The 21,488-nt window shown below is 40.3% G+C and overlaps 1 protein-coding gene across 2 annotated transcripts; it reads left to right on the top strand.

Annotated features, from left to right (window-relative positions):
* The first annotated feature begins 249 nt into the window (after nt 1–249).
* LOC135239473 (phosphatidate cytidylyltransferase 1-like) lies at nt 250–18,542 on the top strand. Of its 2 annotated transcripts, XM_064308146.1 has the most exons (13): nt 250–599; nt 8,978–9,132; nt 10,288–10,384; nt 10,894–10,991; nt 11,346–11,485; nt 12,667–12,725; nt 13,392–13,474; nt 13,798–13,885; nt 14,437–14,505; nt 14,697–14,849; nt 15,225–15,344; nt 15,472–15,575; nt 15,889–18,542. In XM_064308146.1, exons 1-13 carry the CDS (start codon nt 534–536, stop codon nt 16,022–16,024), a joined length of 1,368 nt encoding a protein of 455 aa, XP_064164216.1. In that variant the 5' UTR covers nt 250–533; the 3' UTR covers nt 16,025–18,542. The 2 variants fall into 2 exon arrangements, with proteins under 2 accessions (XP_064164216.1, XP_064164217.1); XM_064308147.1 differs by lacking the exon at nt 250–599 and having other exon boundaries at nt 9,016–9,151.
* The last annotated feature ends 2,946 nt before the right edge of the window (nt 18,543–21,488 follow it).

Raw genomic sequence — 21,488 nt, 5'->3', positions numbered from 1 at the left:
GTTGAACTATAAGCAATTGCGTCATAAGAGTGTGTGTGTGTGTGGGTGATGAGAGAGAGAGAGAGAGAGAGAGAGAGAGAGAGAGAGAGAGAGAGGAGAGAGAAGAGAGAGAGAGAGAGAGAGAGAGAGGAGAGAGAGAGAGAGAGAGAGAGAGAGAGAGAGAGAGAGAGAGAGAGAGAGAGAGAGAGAGAGAGAGAGAGAGAGAGAGAGAGAGAGAGAGAGAGAGAGAGAGAGAGAGGGGGGGGAGCAGCGAGATTCTGCAGCACTGACCCTGCAGGCTGAGCTGCTCTTGCGGTTATAAACACAAACGCACGCATTCCTCTCAGTGGGCAGCTGAAAGTATTGTGCTCTTGACAGTTCTGTGCAACCGTTCAAGCCGCGATATTCAATGCTCTGTCAGCATTTTAATGTTACCAGTTAGCTAGCCGGAGTACTACGGCTGTTATTAATCACAAACTGCTCTTTTCTGGGGCTTGTGCCGTGCGCGGAATTATTATAGCTAGCTTCCCAGCTAGCTAGCTAGCTACGGAGAAATGACTGAGCTCAGAAAGCGAGGAAGAGGCGGGGACCTTGACAGTACAGAAAACATCATTGACAAGGTAAAATAAGGATATATGCGTACTGTACGCTCTGGGATAAAGTGTCTTTTGTCATTTTAAACAAGTATAATTCGTTTTTGAAAGGATGAGTTTTACATCTTCTGGGGGTTAGCTAACTAGCTAATGAGCTAGCAAGTGAGCTTGTCAAACGCTCAGTTGTGCCGAGCAGTCCAGTGCGCGGACACTGCAGTGCTGTTGGTAGCTAGTCTAGCCCAAAACATTGTGTTTCTCAGGTATTTGGCATTTTACGATTTTTTTTATTATTCGCTGCTAAAAACCACTGTTTTATTTTTTAAAGCTAGCCAACTTCATTGACAGTTGTAACACTAAATTAGATTTTTATAAGATTAGTCTTTAGTGGCTCATCTGGCAAAAATAGCGATGTTGCCAGTTAAGTGTGAAATATATAGACTGCAACTAATCCTGAATTACCGTAATCTGCTTTCATTTTGGCGAGTGAATACAGCCGTGTGCATAAATATATGCCTTTCTCGGTTAAAAGAAAAAAAAGAAATAGCCTACATTAGGACAAATCGTCCGGTTAGATATGCGAACAAGGAAGTAACAGCGTACCTCCAGGTAGCTTCTCAAAATATTGCATTCCATTGGTTTTTAGAGTGAGACAAGACTAGAGTGGCAGCCTTCATCACCAAAAGTATTAATTTGGCAAATAAATGTATTTAGCGTAGAACAAGACATTTACTTAGCCTGCCATAGTTACGTTTTTTACATTTAAAAGCGTACATTTAAAAGGAGCATTCAGTTCTTGTTTTGAAATGTTGTTTGACTGGTTTCCTAGACAGGTTGTACTGTGTGACAATCGAGAGTACAAAGGTTGCCCCTCCCTTCGGTTCCAAATAAGGAATTTGCGAATTCAATAAACATGTGCCTAAAGGCGTAACTTACTCACAACGACTAATCACGATGGGCCATGCTATGTGTTATCGTCCCATTGATGGTTATCTTGTTTAGATATGTTTGTCATTCCTGATCCTTGTATTTGAAAACAGAGGCTCTCCACAAATGTTTTTAACTCTTCCAAATTCATGATTTAAAAAAAAGGTTTGTATTACTGTAACCACAACTGACAAGTGTCCACATCTGATAATTCTGACAGCATCTACAAAACAGTTCTGATTGGGTACCAACTCAATTAAAAACTAGTGTTGGTGAATGAAGCTTGCTTTTCTCATAACTTTGGATATGTTTGGGTATGATTAAAACCAGTGATACATTTGTATTCTGGTCTACAACCTCCCCAGACATTCCCATGTCACCCCCCCATGTCACCCCCCTGCTCACTGACCTCCACTGGCTGCCTGTTATGGCTCGCATCAAATTTAAGTCCTTAGTGCTTGCATACCAGGCAGCTAAGGGGTCAGCACCAGGGTACATTCAGAGGATCATCAGACCCTACACACCAGCCAGACCCCTCCGTTCTGCCACCTCTGGACGCTTGGCACCTCCCCCTCTTCGCGTCTGCACTTCCCGCTCCCGTCTGCTGTCTGTCCTGGCCCCTCGCTGGTGGAATGACCTCCCCGTGATGGTCAGAACAGCAGAGAATCTCACCACTTTCAAACGCAGACTGAAGACTCATCTCTTCAGGCTGCACCTCTCCCCACACCTCCCTAGCCTATAGTTCAGCTCACTGTACCTAGCTAGGATAATTTGATTGTTAGTGTATCTGGCAGGATTGTTTTTGTATGATTAGGTGATTTCCAGTGCTAGTTTGTACTTGGTAGGATTCTTGCTTGCTGAGCAAGCTTACTCTACAGGGTTGGAGTCCTGATCGATGTGGTCACTTCTGACACTACGATCCTTACTTCACTCTAGTGTTTCTTTTGCACCTCTACATCATGAACCTATGCACTTGTTGTACGTCGCTCTGGATAAGAGCGTCTGCTAAATGCCTATAATGTAATGTAATGTATTCAAATGTGCCTGGACATTTTCCCCAAGTGTGCACAATGAGATAAACTCATAGCAAATTCTGACTTTGTGGTTACACAAGACTAAGCTAAAATCCAACCATGGCAACACATCCATGTTCTTTCACTACATCAGTGCAGGAATAGATATGCTGTGTACTGTAGCTGAGTTTATGTTGGCGCAACCAATCACATCACACATTCTCCCTGTTAAAAACTGGCGGTACCTTAATGGTGGACCCATTAAAATGGTGCAGAACTCACAAACGTGTGTGTGTGCGTGCGTGTGTTTGTGTGTGTGTGTGTGCATTGATGTCTTCACAGAGTCTAGTTAATGGATTTGCTTACTGAATAGCTAAAGTAATATTCTCCATGCCACTGTCTATGCATTATCTTCCAAAAAATACTTGATAGTTTTAGGTTGTATGAGGAAATTTTGACAAAATAATTATGTCTGAAAGTTAGCTACTTCTCAAGGCTACCAATGATGTCTAAATTGTACTGTTCATGGTGCATAGTTCAAAAAGTAGTTGCCACGTCATATTACACATGATCTATTAAGAAGGGCGCACAGTACAGTAGGATAAATTCTGCAGTGCAAAAAAGTGTCTTAACAAAAGTTTTAACAATGTAATGAGACTTTAATCTTTTTTATAGCTTGTTTTGAGTTACTGTTTGCTTGACAAGTGAAATTATCTTACCCCATTGGCAAATCTTCAGATGAGTTAAACAGTCTTGCCTCATTGGAAATATTGTCTTATTTAGCAAAAAGTAATAGAACTAAGATTTTAATAATAGTTCAGATTTACTGTTTGCAATGTGGCTGCAATCTCAGTTGTGTTTTCTCCTCCATTTACAATAATTCATCTTTTTGCAAAGGTACCAGACAGATAGTTGTCTACCACCTTTTACTTCCTCGATTCCCTTTTAAATGCTTTTACAAACTGGCTGGGCAGGTTTAGCCTTTATTTTTGACGTTCAAATGGATTTAACCTGATCACATTGATCTTCGGCTAAATGGTTATTGTGAAGTGGAACTATCCATGTTATCTGAATCGCCAGCCAAATTAATTGGTCTTACCCTAAATGAATTAAGCTGACCCCACACTGTGTCCCCAACTGACACCACACGACAAGTGAATGCATTTCACATGGTACGCTATGTGAAAATAAGTGGACTGGAATTAACTGAAATATACAGACAAGCAGAGGTCCTGTAACGTCAGGGACTCAACAGAAACCCAATTCTCTCAGTGCACAAAGCGCCAAATCACAGCTCTTAAAATAGTATCATGGGATTTCAGACTTCCTGGGAAGACTTTGAGCATTCAATTCAATGGGACCTGAGTGCACAAGGGAGCTACATAAACAAGCTACCATGATAATTGAACTCACTGGTATTGACGTTTGAGCTCAAACGGTAGTCACCTTAAAGTAAGCTAACATGCTAATCGTGTTGATAATTGGCAAAGTAAATGTGGCGCGTGAAATGTGGAAATTTGAGCATTGTCAACAGGCCTACCCTGTTGGTGCTACTGCTGCATCATAATAAATTAGCAAATTGTCCTTCATTTTATTACAATAGATCTGTTTTTTGTCCATTGTTATGATGTTTTTTATATATTGTACTGTCATGATTGGGATATTGTGTTATCTTCTGTTTGTTTAGTTAATAGCCATGGTTCAGGATGTGAGGTCTGTTTCTGCCGTTTTTGTTGGTCATGACCATGAAGGCAAAGTGTCTCTTTCACTTCCTGAGTTTAACCTGACATCATCTGAACCCCAACAAAGATGTGGGATTTTTTGCTCAAGCCAGTTACCGAAGTATAGGCTAGATGCAGCTGACATTACAGAAACAACAGCAAGCAGTTCCTTGTTGTTACAATGCCGGTAGATGCTCATTTTACTGTTTTTTTTTTAATTTTTATTTTTTAATTATTATTCTTATTTTTCTAGGGGATGTTTTTGCAGTCAATGGCTTCTTTACCTCCAACATATGTAAATTAAGGGAAAACATTTTTTACATTGTCCATAAATTTATACTATTCATAATTCTGAATTGATCAGGCTGCTTTTTATATGTACAATCCTTTTGATGTAACCAGATATCTTTCTGAGAGAGAGAGGGAGAGAGTGGTCTGTCCACCATGCTCTTTACAAAGCCTGGCCTGCTGAACATAAGCTCTCTTTCTCTCTGCCCAGAAACACACAATGCATTGTGCTATCTTATCCTTTGCACAGTGGATTTTGTTGCTTGGTTCCAGCAGCTTACTAGGGCTAAATGGCATCCAAAGTCCATCCTGCATAGCTTTGGCTGTCATCAGCCAAGTTCAGAGCGCTGCTGCACAAGTTAGAATTCCTAATTATAGGCCTTTTTTTGCCACAGAAGCAAAGCATTTAAATGGCCTTCTGAGCTGCAAGGCTGCATCCACTCTACTGTATAATCAAGCCGGCTGTGCATGATGCACACCCCACAGATGGTTAATTGTGGTCGCTAGTGTTTATTAGACAGTTATTGCGTATAAGAGTAATGGTGGTGTGGGACAGGCCCAAGCGATGCTTACCTCATCCTTGTTCTCTGTAGGGATTACTGCTGTCTGAAGTAAGTAAGCAAGCATTTGATTACCTGGAGTGGCTGTTTTATCCCCTGGTTTTTCAAGGTTGTGATGCTTTCAGCCACAGGGAGAGAAAGCTGTGTTTTCTTGTACTGAAAAATGCTTCCCTGGGTTTTCACTTGACATAGGCTACTTCATGGCATGCATGGTTATTACTGATGCTTACATTTGTAAAAGGCCTGGTTGTTGTATGTTGGTGAAAAAATCCCAATTATCTACCAAGTCCCTCAGCAGGTCAGCAAATCACTTCTGTTCAGTGAATGTTGCTGCTTTAAACTGTCACCTATTGACATGCAAGGTGAAAAAGGAGTTGGGAATTATTTGTTGTTATATCTATGCAAACTCAATGTGAGTCAAAGTTAAATATCTTGTTTGAGAGGCATCATGTGAGTAATACAGTAGGATCCAAAATATTGATTGGATCCAATATTCACACTATATGATGTGAATCATAGATTCCAGTGATGTTATGATGAGCAGAATCTTTCCAGGATTACTCAGAATTAAAGGTAGAGTATTATTTAATAGGCCTACCTTTGTCTGTGTAGCCCTGTTCTCAGCTATTGAGCTTTTAAATAAAAACTCAGTCTTCCACATGACACATAAGGCAGGCTCTGGATGACAGTGCCACAACACTGAAGCTGTGATTCTAGATTTGAGTGTCAGAATTGCATGTCGTTTGTTGGAGACTTCGCCAGCTGCTTTGCCTTGTCTAAGCAAGTTTAAATGGCTGAATTTAAGTATGGTAATTAAGCTGACCCCACACTGTGTCCCCAACTGACACCACACGACAAGTGAATGCATTTGTATTTTCTTATGAAAATGATCCTTGACTTCTGGTGTGCTATATGTTTTACATGGCAGTGATTTTAACTGGACTCTTTCTCTTAAAGATTAGCTAAAATGAGTCCACTCTCAACAGAGGCGTCTTCTGCTGGTTGCCGTGTGGGCTGAGAAAACAGACAACAGTTCAGTACAGATAGCAATACCGGACCAGGATCAACCTATGCTTGCATGTGTGTGTGCGTGTGTGTTGGGGGAAGGGGTTAGGGTGCAAATGAGTTGAATGAGTCATCCAATCATGCTCTCAGACTCATCATCATTTAAATCCAGCATTTCCATGGGCTGAACCTCTATGGAAATTACACACACTGTGAAGGTCTTTGACATTGACAAGACACTACAGAATTTCATTAGAATTGGCTTCATAGGTGTTGCTTCCTCATTAGCCTGAAACCCAAGAGTAGATTACCTCTGTAATGCTCATGAATATGAACCCAATCTGACACAGGTTGCCCCTTCTTTTTCAGGAATGTAGGCCTACCTTCAATCACCTTAGTATCACTCACTAATTATAGTGGTGGATTGAGGGCTTTTATCTCGTATAATTTTATATCGCACCTTCGCTCCACGTTTAGTACGTTTTTGGGAAAGGAAACCCTGAAAGGAAACAGTTTCAGAATTAGGTCAACAACTTCTTCAAGCATGGCTCAAAGCTGGATCTCCCAACATGTGTGCCCAGCTAGAACAGCCCCGTGGTTCAAAAATAGCTTTGCTTAAATACTCAAACCATGACCATGCAGGATCACCAAACTCTTCTTCTCCACGGCATTGTACCCAGATGCCACCCACCCCGTGCATTCCAGGAGCCCTGAAGCTCTGATGCTTCGAAGCTGTGAAGTTCTGCACTGGAAAAACGTGTTCATGACACACAGCAATAGCTGAGGCAGACGTGCAGTTGTAGTGAAGCCGAACAGCTGGGTCACTGCAACTGCTGATGTCTGAGAAATAGACACGAGTGTCAGCAGCTCCTGTTGTGCTGGAAAAGCTGAATGTTGATGAATGAATGAAATTCTGGACAGTTGCTGTAGGCCCTATCTCAGATTAATCTGTGCTGTTCTGTCTGGCGTTATTGCCTCCACAGCAATGGCTGCTATAACCTCCAGCTCACCTGATTTTTTTTTAGCACCAGTCTGATGTGATGTACGCAAGGAGCAAGAAGTAGCCTAAGCCTAAATCTTTGAGACACTTGGTAACGCATTATATGGCTGTTATTCATCAATGTTTTCATTATTTTGAAAGAAAATAAAATAAATAATAAATAATTAGTATATCGCTTTTGTATGAAAGGGTTATCTTAGCATTGACAGGGGTCTGGGCCAGATCAAAAGTTTTTGAATGAATGAATGAATGAACTATTGCATTTGTATAACACTTTTCCGAACCCTCAAAGTACTTTACAGTGATGAGTGGGAACTTACCTCACCCACCACCAATGTGTAGCACCCACCTGGGCAGCCATTTTGTGCCAGAACGCTCACTACACATTAGCTAAGGTGGAGAGGGAGAGAACATTTGTTAGCCAATCACTGTGTAACAGTCTTCCCTCTGCATGTGGGACAGTCATTTTAAAGATCTATTATGTGAGAGTAGGAGGCCATTACTCATTACTGGCTTGTCATGTTTCCTGGTTACCTGGGGTCATGCCTTTCTGCTTCAGTGGAGCTGTTGCCTGGAAGGGAACTTGACCTCCTTCTTGTTAGGTGTTAAACGGTAACCGATTAAGAAGTCCAGCTCTGGATTTGCTCATCCCTGGAACAGAGGAGGGCTTTCACACCACCCATAGGCCTATTCCTTCTTTGCCAGACTGTTCAGTTCAGTTACGTTCAGTAGTATCTTTAGGGGAATTTGTGTCCAGCATTAAAAATTCACTTAGTTTGACACCATATAGAACCCAGACATTTGTGTGATGTAGAATTAAGGAAAGACATAACCAAAGGCAGTTATAGCTGTGATGTGATTTATTTTATTTTATTTTTAGTGTTGGAAGAATCAGCTCTGATACTGATTTCACAGACAGTACAGGGCTGCATTGAATTACAATCAGCTGTTGTTCCCATGCGATTTAGGGAAAAATATAGGCTAATGCTCCGTTTATTAGACTACATTTTAAAGTGTAAAAAGTAAACAACAAACACTTTGGTCACTGTAGACCATCATAGGTGTCTGGTGAGCCAACAATGTATTTTTGACTTGAACTTCTGAAGACTGCATGACCATCTAGGCTAATGGTCATTTGGCTTAAAGGGGGGATGCATCTGTGTCTGAACAACCCATTCTGGTGTGAAAAAGTCAGAACAGACTTTTATTGGCTTCACAGTTCAGTGTACACTTCTGTGATAATGCTGACCACTTTCACAGTAAACCCTGACGTTTTGACTGTATAGGCATAGCCTATATCAGGGTAAATCCTTCATCGTGGCAAGACTGCAGCCAAGTTTTCACATCTGACATCCTCTCGCTTTCATTTGAAAATTCAGATTGGCTTGATCTGACTCACTGCAATTAAGGCCATTCTCATTCTGACTAAATTTCTTCAAGAGCTTCTGTCAGTTCATTAACCCGGCTGGGGAATCATGAATCATGAATTCACATAGCAGTGTAGTATAATGGGTAAGGAACTGGTTCTAAAGATCACAGGTTCAATTCCTGGGTAGGACACTGCCATTATACCCTTGAGCAAGGTACTTAACCTGCATTGCTTCAGTATATATCCAGCTGTATAAATGGATTCAGTGTAAATGCTATGCAAAAGTTGTGTAAGTCGCTCTGGATAAGAGCGTCTGCCCAATGCCTGTAATGTAATGAATGAGTTGTGACCTCAGTTGTGGCCACTTTTGTTTGTTAGCATGATCAATGTATTTTTAGTGGTAGGACAGAATAGTATTATCAGGAAAAAAGTAGGCATATTGTGAATTTTACTTGCTTTAACTTTTTTTTTTTTTTCCTTCCTAACTATATGAAGCTCTAAAACTAAAGATTTGTGTGTGTGCAGGAGACAGATGGAGAGGACAGACTGGGCCTGCCTGGAGAGGCAGAGGGAGAGGGAGATGGAGAGGTAGGCTCCAAAGCAGAAACCCCAGATGTGCCACCATCGGTAGACAACACTCCAAAATGCCTCAACAAAGCTTTGGAAGGACTGTCCTCCAGGTGAGCAGTCTCTGAAACGGTTAGTATTCTAGCAGAGTGTTGCATTAGTTGCATTAGTCTAGTAGTACTAGCCAGAGTGTTGCATTAGTTGCATTAGTCTAGTGCTAGCACAGTGTTGCATTAGTTGCATTAGTCTAGTGCTAGCACAGTGTTGCATTAGTTGCATTAGTTTAGTGCTAGCACAGTGTTGCATTAGTTGCATTAGTTTAGTGCTAGCACAGTGTTGCATTAGTTGCATTAGTCTAGTGCTAGCACAGTGTTGCATTAGTTGCATTAGTTTAGTGCTAGCTGAATGAGAAAAATGCCGCACTTATGCATTGTGGTGACCAAAGATGTGACCAAAATTAAATCTTACCACAATGGTCTTCACAAATTTTAATGTGTATAATGTACATCTTAAATAAACATAAATCTCATTTGGTATATATCCTAATAACATTTGTTGGACTGTTGGGTAGCCTGTTTTTTCCCCCTAGATTGTTTAACTAGGTTGTGGAGTGTTGGCTGCAGCGAGTTTTTTGACAAATGCTTTTTTGATGTTTTGCAGAGGATGTGACCTCATACACATCATGCTGTTTAGATGTTAAATGGTTTTATTTTTTTAACAAACATTCAGCTTTAGGCATAAAGTGGGCTTACGTAATCTGCTTAGCTCAGATAATCATGGCTAAATAGATTTGTCTATTCATTTTCTGTGCATCAGGGGAAAGAATGAGAGAATGGGGGTGCAGGCGAAGCAAAGGATAACCCTTAGAATGTTTCGTATTCATGTCAGTTTATTTGAATTGATTAGGCTGTCTGCTGCTATTTCTGGTAGAAAACTGTATTTTAATGGCTGCAAAGTCTTGCAAATGTCAGAACATCATTCGCTACCTAATTTGATGAATGAATCATGCTGAATTTCAGTTAAGTTCTGTTCTAGAAAGTGTAAAATTCTTTATTGTGTTGTAATGCCATTGGCAAGTGAAGACTTTGGTACATCATGTCATGCTAATGAGAAATTAGTCATTTTCAATGCATTGAACTGAGTGAAAGAATAATGCACACAGGTGTTCATACAACATATATCAAGATGTTGATCAGTATCAGGTCCTTTTCCTGATCCAAGTATGTGCTTTACTGTTGTGTTTGCTTTTTGTATTCATTCTGTTACAGATGGAAAAACTGGTGGGTTCGAGGGATTTTGTCACTGACAATGATCAGCGGATTCTTCCTTATCATTTATTTAGGACCTATCGTGCTAATACTAGTGGTATGTTTCCTACAGTGTCCTGTTATTCTATTTCTATTCTATTTCACCTGTACAAAAAAGAGAAAAGAAAAAAACACAATAACACAAAAACATACAATAATGCTTAAAGGATATGCTCCTCAATACACATGTACACACACACACACACACCCATATGCATACTGTAAAGGCACGTGTGCCTATTCACAAAAAGGCACTGCAATATTAATCACCCTGGTCTGTGCCCCATCTTCAGTAGAAAGTCGCCCCTTTCCACCACCCTCTCAGGTGTGGTAAGCCATCTTGGCTGGAGTACCTTTTCAACATCTGAAGAGGTCTTGACTCTTTACTCTAACATTTGCTTTTATATCATACATTTTATTTCATATCATTTTCAGAAATGTAACATTAAATAACTTTTTGTCCTCAAAAAAAAAAAAAAATAAACTGATAGAACTACTCAAACTTTTAAAATAAGTTCCTGTTTTAATTTGCTGTTGAAATATCCTTTTGGTTTGGTTTCTGTTTAGGTAATGATGGTTCAAATCAAGTGCTTCCATGAAATTATTACCATTGGGTACAAGGTTTACCACTCCTACGATCTTCCCTGGTTCAGGACGCTGAGCTGGTAAGGGCAGTAATTCAGTCTCTGACCTGACCGTTGCTCACCGTGGAAATGCACGCTCGTACCTCCCGTACTGGCAGACAGATATGTCTTCTGCTTATAATGAAACTGTCTACATCCAGTTTGGCTACTTTAACATTTTAGAGCGCATGTATTTCTGATCATATGCTAGTGAATGTGCTGAACCACTGAGAGATTTACAGACGGTTGAGTTCCTGTATGTGAATATGAGTTCCTGTCACGGCATATTGTTTGGTATTTCGTGTTCATCTTGGCTGTCCATAATGGCTTTGCGGAGTGCCGGTAAGAAACCACTGTGAGAAGCAGCTCGGTGACCGCCTCTGTCTTGGCTCGCAGGTACTTTCTCGTTTGCGTGAACTACTTTTTCTACGGCGAGACGTTGGCGGACTACTTTGGCGTTTTGGTTCAGAGGGAGGAGCCGCTGCAGTTCCTGGCGCGCTACCACCGCTTCATTTCCTTCGCCCTGTACTTGGCGGGTGAGGAAGGGCAACCGGGGGGAAGGTGCACTGCGCTAAGACACGCTCGCTGACTTTATTGCCTGGATCTGTAGTCAGATAGAGTGGAGCTCAGCTGCGGTCATCAGTGTCAAGGCTGATAGCTTATTTACTGACCCTGAGGTTTGTATATAGGTATGGTTATGCCACAAGAAGACCAATCAAAAGCCTGCTTTGGTCAAATCCTTTAATTAATAACAGAATAATTAGGAATATTTTCTTTCCCATGTGTAGAAAGGTTATGAAATTAATTTTGGTTCTCAATGACTTATGTCGATAATTGTGTTAAAATCTCACCCACTTGGGATATCTGTGCTTAAATCAAAATGGTTGAGATTTTTGGACTGTTTAAAGATTTCACACAGAATTATCCTATAACTGATACACAAAATTCGCTTTGATATTCACTGTTGCAGCACTGATGTATATTAAGTGAGAGGTCTATCAACCCACATGTTAATTAAATAATCCATTTTAATATACAGTACAAACACGATCAAACATTAATACTGTGCATTTCAGAGTTCTAATGCTTTGAGTAGGACTTTTAGATTAATCTACAGCATATATACATAAAGTTCTGAAAGCAGAAAATGCTGAGATCAACAGTATAGCAGTACAGAGTATGTAAGAAAACTCAGCCCACAGAGTTATGCAGATTGAACTCTATAGACCAGTTCATGTAATAATTTGTATTATTAATGGATAGTTCAGTTCAGTTTTACCACATATTTTCGATCATATAACAGCAAATGTGCTGAACCACCATTCAGAAGAAGTGCATTCCTGTCACAGCATATTATTTGGTATGTGATGCTCATTTTGGCTGTCCATAACGCTTTAGCCTAGTGACAGTAAGAAATCATAAAATCTGCCCTATGTAAGAGCACTGACCCCTAGCTGAAAGTCCGATTTGAGCCTGTTTAGTTATCATCACTCTAATTCAGTGTGTTGCTCAAGGTTAAGGACGCAGTGGACTGAGTCAGGCCTGGGGCCTTGCTGAATCTGCAGTTGAGTCTCAAGCAGCTCCAAGGTGCTGGCAGTACAGTCACACTGCCAGCATGCCGTGGAGCAGAGTCATTACATAAAAGGGTGATCTGTGCTTCCCTTTGTTCCCTCTGAATGAAACTGACTGCATGTTTTTTTGTTGTTGCACTTTGCAGGTTTCTGCATGTTTGTACTGAGTTTAGTGAAGAAACATTACCGCCTGCAGTTTTACATGGTGTGTATCAATGAAATTACCACAAGCACTAACCGTACAGAAATAACTGCATGCTGACAATCACCAAACTGGGGGCAAAGCAAGAAAAGACTTTGGACCCAAGCTTATCACAAACACTATATAGTGTATGCCACCCACTCATTCTAGTATGTACATTGTGTAGTATATGGCACAACAAAGATATTTATATTTGCTCTCAGGTTTGCAACATCCTTATGACCTAAAACATGATAAAGTCACACTGGTTTCATCACAAAGAACCCATAGCCTGGTCTAAGACACGCCACATTGATTTGTGTGAAAATGAATAAATCTTCTTGCATAAAATAATCTATTATTTATAGAGTTTACACATTGCTGAATGGGTTGTAGAAACCTTTAATGCAATTTCTTCCCTCTTACCTAATAATTTCAGAAGTTTGAGTACTTTACTATTCACGTTTATTTAAATTATTGTGACTCTGAATGGATTACTATGTCTCATTTGTTTTAGTGTGTTCCCTATGGTTCACTGGCAGCTGCCGCCTTTGTCTAACTGTGTTGCATTTTTCTTGCTGCTCTGATGATTTCTGTATCATTCTCAGTCGTTATTTTATTATTTTACCTTCAGTTAATTAGTGAGATCCGTTCCATTGTTACAGAAGTATGTGTTGTTCTTGGTTTCAGTTTGCCTGGACTCATGTAACGCTGCTGATTGTGGTGACACAGTCACACCTCGTCATTCAGAATCTGTTTGAAGGAATGATCTGGTAAGCAGAGATCAAATGTAATGTGCCTTTTCAAAGCAACAGTAAAGAAACTACTCAACTGCACTGTGAACACATTTTTATAACACACTAGTATTGTCTGAATTAAATATTCTACTCTGTAAGATACTCTGATTTTGGTTAGCCCTGAGCTAAATTTTGGCAAAATGTATGACCTTAAACTGGATTACTGCTAAATAAGTCTTGGGGTATACGTCAAGAAACATGCTTGGTCTAATAATTAGGTGTTGTTAATTTGCTTTTTAAAAATACATTGTACAATGGCCATACAATCCATAGTGTTTCATTATTTCATTATTGCTTAGGTTTATTGTTCCAATATCCATTGTGATCTGCAATGACATCATGGCCTACCTTTTTGGATTCTTCTTTGGAAGAACACCCTTGATTAAGGTAAGGACAAGACCTTTCAATACACTTAATCTAGTAATTTAAATGTTGCTGTACATTATGTTTCTTCATAACAATAGATTGTGCACAGATTACCGGAAGTATTTCCAGATAGTTGTGTGTCCAGGAAATATTTAATCAGTGGGAATACATTCTACTTCAGAGTGACAGCAAATATACACAGCTCTCTCTTTGGCCCAACTGAACAAACTAAGCTAGAGAAAAAGTAATTCCAACCAATCAAGGCCCTTCGATCAATACAGGGTCTGCTCTGATTTGAACAGAATGTACAGTATGTAAAGAATGGTATTATTCACAAATCTGTGTCTGGTGCGAAGATAAGGTACGGTATGTTACAACAAAAGAATTAGAAAATACATTAGGTTACTATAAGGTACTCTGTATCAGTGCCTTTGCATAAGGGTGCATTGTCCCTGTAGCAACAGAAACCACTAAAAAGAATGAAGGACCAGTTAAATATGTTCAACTTCTTGAAGTTCAGAAAACATAAGTTCTTGAGAACTGCTGAAGGTATGATGGTCGTGTCCTTGCAGCTCTCTCCAAAGAAAACCTGGGAAGGTTTCATCGGCGGGTTCTTTGGCACCGTCGTGTTTGGATTCATAGTGAGTATGATCGTACCGTAAATACAGCACAGTACCCACGTCTGGGCTTTCCCATCACCGTGACTGGGGCTTTGTCTGGTTCCTCCTCGTTAAATATTCTAATACATGGGTTTTCCTATTGGTTTCATTGCAGTCTGGGGGACATATACATGTACTGAACCACATTGTATCCCCCGTATCCCTGCTTTCAGTTTGCCTACCTCCTGGCCCAGTACCAGTATTTTGTGTGTCCGGTGGAGTATGACAGCGAGACAAACCGGTTCGCGGTGGAGTGCCAGCCCTCGGAGCTGTTCGTGATGCACGAGTACACCCTCCCCGCCCTGGTGCAGGACGTCCTGAGATGGGTAACGTCTGCGGCCCTCACACAGTTTGATTCATGGCCTTTTGATCTCACAGAACCGTACACATCCATCTCCCTTAGCTAAATTACGAGCCGTGTGGTTCATTTTGTGATGGTGGCATTGGCTGCTATCAGATTGTGCGGTTCTGTCCAGCGGTGGAATGTTTCAGTAATATTTGTCTGTCACAGTCCAGGTGCTTGACTGCTTCACAGATCTCCAGCTATAAACCTATTATCCTACAGTACATAATAGGCCTGGACTGCCATGCCAGTGTGTTGTTCAGCTATAGATCTATGCCCAGGTAGGCTACATGCTTCAAGATTGCAGGAAAGTTTGAATGGCTGACAGTTGCTGTGGGTGTCTTGTCGTCCTTCACAGAAAACGGTGAACATGTACCCGTTTCAGATCCACAGCGTCGCTCTGTCCACCTTCGCCTCCCTCATCGGTCCTTTCGGGGGCTTCTTTGCCAGCGGATTCAAAAGGGCTTTCAAAATCAAAGTAAGCCCACGCCCCCCTCCGTGTGCCGAATGTTGGGGGCGGTCCATTTGGGACCTCTCCAGAAACAGCCTCCGCCACGGTGACTTTGTGCAAACTTGCTGCAGTGACGTGCTCTCCTTCTCCGTAGGATTTTGCCAGCACAATCCCTGGTCACGGCGGAATCGTCGATCGCTTTGACTGCCAGTACCTGATGGCCACTTTTGTTCATGTTTACTTAACAAGCTTCATCAGGTAATTAATCGTACCCGTGAAATAGCTTTCTGGTTTTATGTTCATATTTTGCTAAAGTCTTACTTCTTGGTGTGGCAGAGTTATCTCAGCCAGTGACATTAGGCCTTAATTTTGTATAGAGTATAAATAAAAGGTCATCTTGCAGGGCCACCAAGTTTAGATATGTGCTTATATGTGGAAAATTGCCTTGTTTCAATTGATGCTACTTGCTAGAGCCCAGTGAAATTCATGCAGTGTAGTACCTGTGAGGCTGCTAGCTGGCTGATCACTGCTCTGTTCAGGGGCGGATCTCACTTCACTGTTTGTCTTCCAGGGGCCCAAACCCCAGTAAGGTGCTGCAGCAGCTACTGGTGCTGCAGCCGGAGCAGCAGCTCAGCATATTCAACCTGCTGCAGTCGCACCTCAGAGAGAGGGGCATGCTGTCCGCCCCTGACACTGAGGAGCAGTGAACCCCCTTAGAGCCCAGTCCTGTCCCCCCTCGCACGGGGGGGCATGGTCGTCAGGCCCCATGACATCTCATCACAGCCCCCATGTGACTCCACCATCTCAGTGACCAAACAGCCGCTCCGAACATCGGGGGTCACCTTGGCGATGTCATACGGTCTTCTTGCTACAGTAGAACTTGCATGACAATACAAACAGCGGGAAGCCACACTGAGATTCTATTGATTTTCTGCAAGAGATCGTTATTATTCCAAAGACTCTGGAGAAATAAGAGACGTCTTCCACACGACAGGATCCAGGTTGTGGGGTACGGTGGGACTGCAGATTCTCTGTGGAGCCGCGTCCATGTGCTGTTGCACTCATTCTGGTTCTCCTTAGGAAAAGAGACAAAAGACTGTTCGCTGTTCCAAAAACTCCGCTCTAGCAACAAACACTGGGGATTCAGCTGTTGAAATGTTTCACCGTCATAAATCGGGGGCGTATAACGAGTTGTATGGAACGGAAATGGTCTGTTTCACAGAGATAAAAAAGGATCCAAACAAACGTACTTGAAGTAGATTTGTAACATTACCAAGTGAATGATGTGGTGGTGTACTTTAGGTTAGAGTAGAGAACTTCTGTAGCTGCTGTACTAAAGCTGTGCTATAGCTGAATACTGGAGGTTGACTGTAGCAGGCATGGCAATATATATTGTAAATATAATATTATAGCAACAGCACACTCTGATACACACTGCACTATGCATGTGTGTGTGTGTGTCTATATATATGTATATATGTATGTGTATATACATATATATATATATATATATATATATATATATGTGTGTGACTTGTTAAATACACCACATTTTAAAATGAGAAATATGTTATGCAATAATGGGGATGTCCCTTTTCATTTTTTAACTATAAAGCATGAATAATTTTCCACTGGACCGAGTCGTTAAAGAGTGAAAGCGAAGGCTAGGCTGTCTGGTTGCTGTTGTGCGAGGCAGCTTTTAGGAATGTGTTCGGGTAGCTCTTCTGTGCGTTCAACGTGGGCCGTTGTACAGGGCTGTGCGACCTCTGTCTAGTGAGCCAAATACTTGCGTTGCACTGCAGTCTGACTGATGAATCATTCCCCCTGCAGTCTGAATCCCTCTGCAGGCGTGATGTCATCGGGCCCCGCTAGCACACAGCGTCAGACTTGGGTTTGTTATATTATTTTCAGATTTTTTATTTTTTATTCTGAGATGAAAGGTGCTTTTGTCACACAATTAGGTGAAAACAGCACCGATATATTCTGAAGAAACCTTCACTGGCTCTCCGTATTGAAGGAGTTCTCATGTTGTGCTTGTATTTCTTGTTTGTTTCTTAAAACCGAATCAGGCATCTGTTAGCGAGAAACTGTATGATGTGGGTGCTGACATTAATCTGAAACATATTATTGAATTTCCTGGATTTGAAGGTGCACTTACAGAATGTTTACCAAAGCTGGCTGGTTTAAATATTATTTATTGTGTACAGATCAATATCAAGCTGTTTTGAAGACAGGTTTCATAAATCCACCAGTTTTCTTTTTAAACCAATTTAATGTGAACATCAAAAATAGTCATATACAAGGCATTCGGGTTGAACAAGGATTTGGCTAACTGGCTACCTAAAAACCATGCATCCCTATTTGGATTTCTTTCTCTAGTAACATCCATCAGTTGTGTTATTTCATTATTCTCTCGAATGGTCTATACTGGTATAATGTACATTATTTCGAAGATGTACTTTATGTCATTATCTGTAGTTGTGCTGCATTAGTGATAACCAATGCAGTGAAAATGTTACATGGTTCCACTATGCAAACCGTTATTAATGTGTGGTCTAGGATGAACAAGCTTTCATGCACTTGCTAATCAAACAATCAACCAACAGTTAGCTCTACAACAGGTTGTAGAAGTCGGATTGTTGTCGTAACCCTATACTGTGGAACAAAGGACCGGACATGGGGTGTTCAGGTTGGACTATACATAGGTCGTGAGTTTTGGTATTAGACAGGTAAAAGTGGTCGGGGTTTAACATAAACGCTTACCTATTGAACCACTTGAAACCAACAGCTGGCTGTGGAAGAGCTTGGTCTAAGGCAAACTTGTATTTCAGTTCACCAGGGATGCAAAATTGACTACAGAAACAGTTCACTGTCATCCATAACTACTCTGCTACGTTGGGGGAAAGATTGTGGTTTTGTGTTTTTATTTGAATGTTTTACTACGGTTATAATTTATGGGGGGCAGGTGATTTAATACAGATTGTGTATTAAGATTTATTTCCTGATGCAAAACTTTGTTTGTAGAGTGGGTGGGATTTAACGGGTGAAATGAGTGCATAGAACAGGGCAGAAGGGAATGTGTGTCACAAGAGACCTGTACAAGCAAAAAAAAAAAAGTGTTTTGTAAAAAAAATATGTAATTATTATTAGATGATACTGTGATGCTATAAACATGTATAGAGGTGGATCTTATATACATAAGATGAATAAATTAATTGAAAAAAATTGTTATGACCCATACCTTCCAAAATGTATTTATTTAAATTTAAAACCCTTAGGTAAGTGAGGATTTTATAGTTAATGTGCAAGCTCAATCTGAGATCTGTTTTAATTTATAACTTATATTTTTAAATGATCGATAAAGCCACTAATGTAGTTTGCAATATTTTGGCCGCAACTCTTCTCAGCTCTATACATAATTAAAACTTCTTTGGATGCAGTGGTCATTACTTAAAATTACTTAGTAGTAATTACTTAAAAATTAAGCAAATGTAACTATCAGCAAGTAATCATGTTAATAGGCATTTAGGACTTGTCATTTCAATTGCTTTCAAATGCTTGTCCTGAAATAGACCTATATCAGGGGTGCACAACTCCAGGCCTGGAGAGCCAGTCTGCATACAACGTGCAACAAATTACCTTAGTTTTAGTTTAAATGAAATGAAAATCTTTAGGATAAACTTGCAGTCTATACAAATGTCAGATCAATGTGGGATAGAGCTAATGAAATACTGTTGTCAAGAGCTAAAAGGTACAAAATCCCAAAAGCGTTTGTCCCTTGTGCACCTCTGGCCTGTATGTTTTAAATGAATACAAGGCAGAGCTATACATACATTAAAACCCACATAGCCTAGTTTATTTTGTAAACGGAACATTCACAAGCCAATTCAGTGCATTCTAAAATATGATTTTAATTCTCTGTCAGACACTGAACTGGAGATCATACATGTCTGGCTTGGCTCCATATATCACCATTGAGCACTGACCAGTCACACATTATTTAGGACCAAGGGCAAAATACAAAAGTAATATTTTTAGTGCTGGCAGGATATACAATTTCCATGTATATTCCATGTGTATGTTTCACATGAGACGGCTGCTGCCTGCTAATTATATCTATAATCCATACCAAAGTCATGCATGTGTTCACAAAGTGACCATGTAGGACGAGGGTTAAAAAAAAAATCGAAGTATCGTCTCAGCAGAGATCTCCCTGAATATCAAAAAGCTTTTTGTATAATGTGCTGTTTATCTACATTCATTGTGAATCATCTCACAACTCTATCGTGCACAAATTAAGGCTGACATTTAGAAAGGTTAGCCTTGTTGACAGGCAGGAGGTAAGCTGAAGAAATCATATCAAATGTGAATTGTGTGTGGTTGAAAGAGGCACATTTCATTGTTTATATGTTTTGAAGAGTAACACGGCTGTGGTGATTGCTACTGACCAATTGAAAACCTGCATGGCCTGGCCACAACTTGGGTGTTACTGTGGCAACGTTGCTGGAGGTAAGAAATTAAAATGTAGCAGTATGGCCCTGGCGTTGCAACAGCAATCACACAGCCACTATTGTTAAAGGACACTTGTACTGAGCAGGCTGCTTTAAACTAATACGGCAAAGCTCCAGTACTGCTACATGCTGCATAATAGTACACTGTCCTGATGTCCATGTCTGCATATTCTGTTCATAAATTATGTCCTGTATTTTTTTTTTTAAACCCACAGTAAGATTTTAGACAATGTTTCCTCCTGAAAGACATAAAAATGTCCAAATTAAAAGGATAAAAGTTTTTTTCAGTAATTTTGAGGCTACTAAAATGTTCACTTCCCAAAACTGCAATTGCAGGAAGAAAGTAACATAACATAATGAAAAGTAATTGCTAAACTTGTCGTTTCTGTGAACAGCAGAGGACAGAGATAGGTGTGTAGATCTAAAGAATTGAGTAACTACATTCAAGAAGGATTAACAGGAAATGGTGTTGTATTCTGATGGCTATCTTACATACCAACTCTACAGCATCACTACAGGTGAACAAGCTAATTAGGTGATAACCCCACAGCCTCTATTTATAGATAGGCTATCAACGAGTACTTAACTTGTAACCCAGCAAATTCAACTCTTAACACAGCAAATGCAAAAAGTAATAACTAGAAGAACTAACTAATCCTTATCTTTACTAAAAGAAACCTTCTCTGAATGTTGTTCCCAAATTATTTAGGTCTACACACCTGCTTTTACACCAAAGGATTGAAACAAGAGCTCAATCAATATCTATTTAAATTGTATACTACTTTTTGGATTTGCTGCCATGTGTTAAGTACTTAAAAACCTACCAAATAGAGGCACTGATTGGAAATTCCTCTCTAATTAGTTTTCACACCTGCGGTGATGCTGTAGAGTTGGATATATAAGACTGCTATTAAGCACACTGCATCATTTGACTGATGAAGGCAGTGTACAGAAATTTCTGAAAATTTTAGCCTCAGCTTTAAAATGTTGACTGTTGCTCGTTTCTGAACTTTGATTCTCGTGCCAGGAATGTCACAAAATCTGCCTTCTGTCATCTGAAAAATATTACTAGAGTGCAGTATTTTTCTTCTCTCTCAGAGAAATAGAGAGACTAATTACTCTTTTTACTAGCAGACTGGGCTATTGTATTGCCCTCCTATCTGGTCTCCCCAGAAAAGCTATAAACCAACTAAAATTAATCCAGAACCCTGCTGCCTGAATGCTGACAAGAACCAGAAGGAGGGCACACATTACTCCTATTTGAAAGCTTTTCTTAAACCAAAGGGCTCCATTTCTCTTTAAAATGCATATTACTTTTTAGATTTGCTTCCACAAACTACTCGTTAATCTAATTGGTAGTTCCTCTCTAATTAGCTTGCACACCTGTGGTAATGATGTGGAGTTGGATTTGTAAGATTGTCATCAGCAATCTTTCAACAAACAATCCAATACCATTGAACTGATAAAGGCAATATGCTGAAATGTTTGAGTCTTTTAACCTCATCTTAACTGAAAACAGGGTGGGGGGCTGTTACTGAATGTGTTTACCTAGAATTTGAAATTGAAAATTATATGTTATATGTTCTTAAAAGCCATTCAGTATGACCGGATGCTTTTGGTAATATTGAGCTTGCCGGTACTGCAGTCTCTCTGGAGCTCC

Source organism: Anguilla rostrata, chromosome 14 (assembly GCF_018555375.3).
Source record: "Anguilla rostrata isolate EN2019 chromosome 14, ASM1855537v3, whole genome shotgun sequence".
Classification (NCBI taxonomy): Eukaryota; Metazoa; Chordata; class Actinopteri; order Anguilliformes; family Anguillidae; genus Anguilla; species Anguilla rostrata.
Note: the sequence above shows the minus strand (reverse complement) of the source record. Positions and strands in the feature narration are given on the sequence as shown.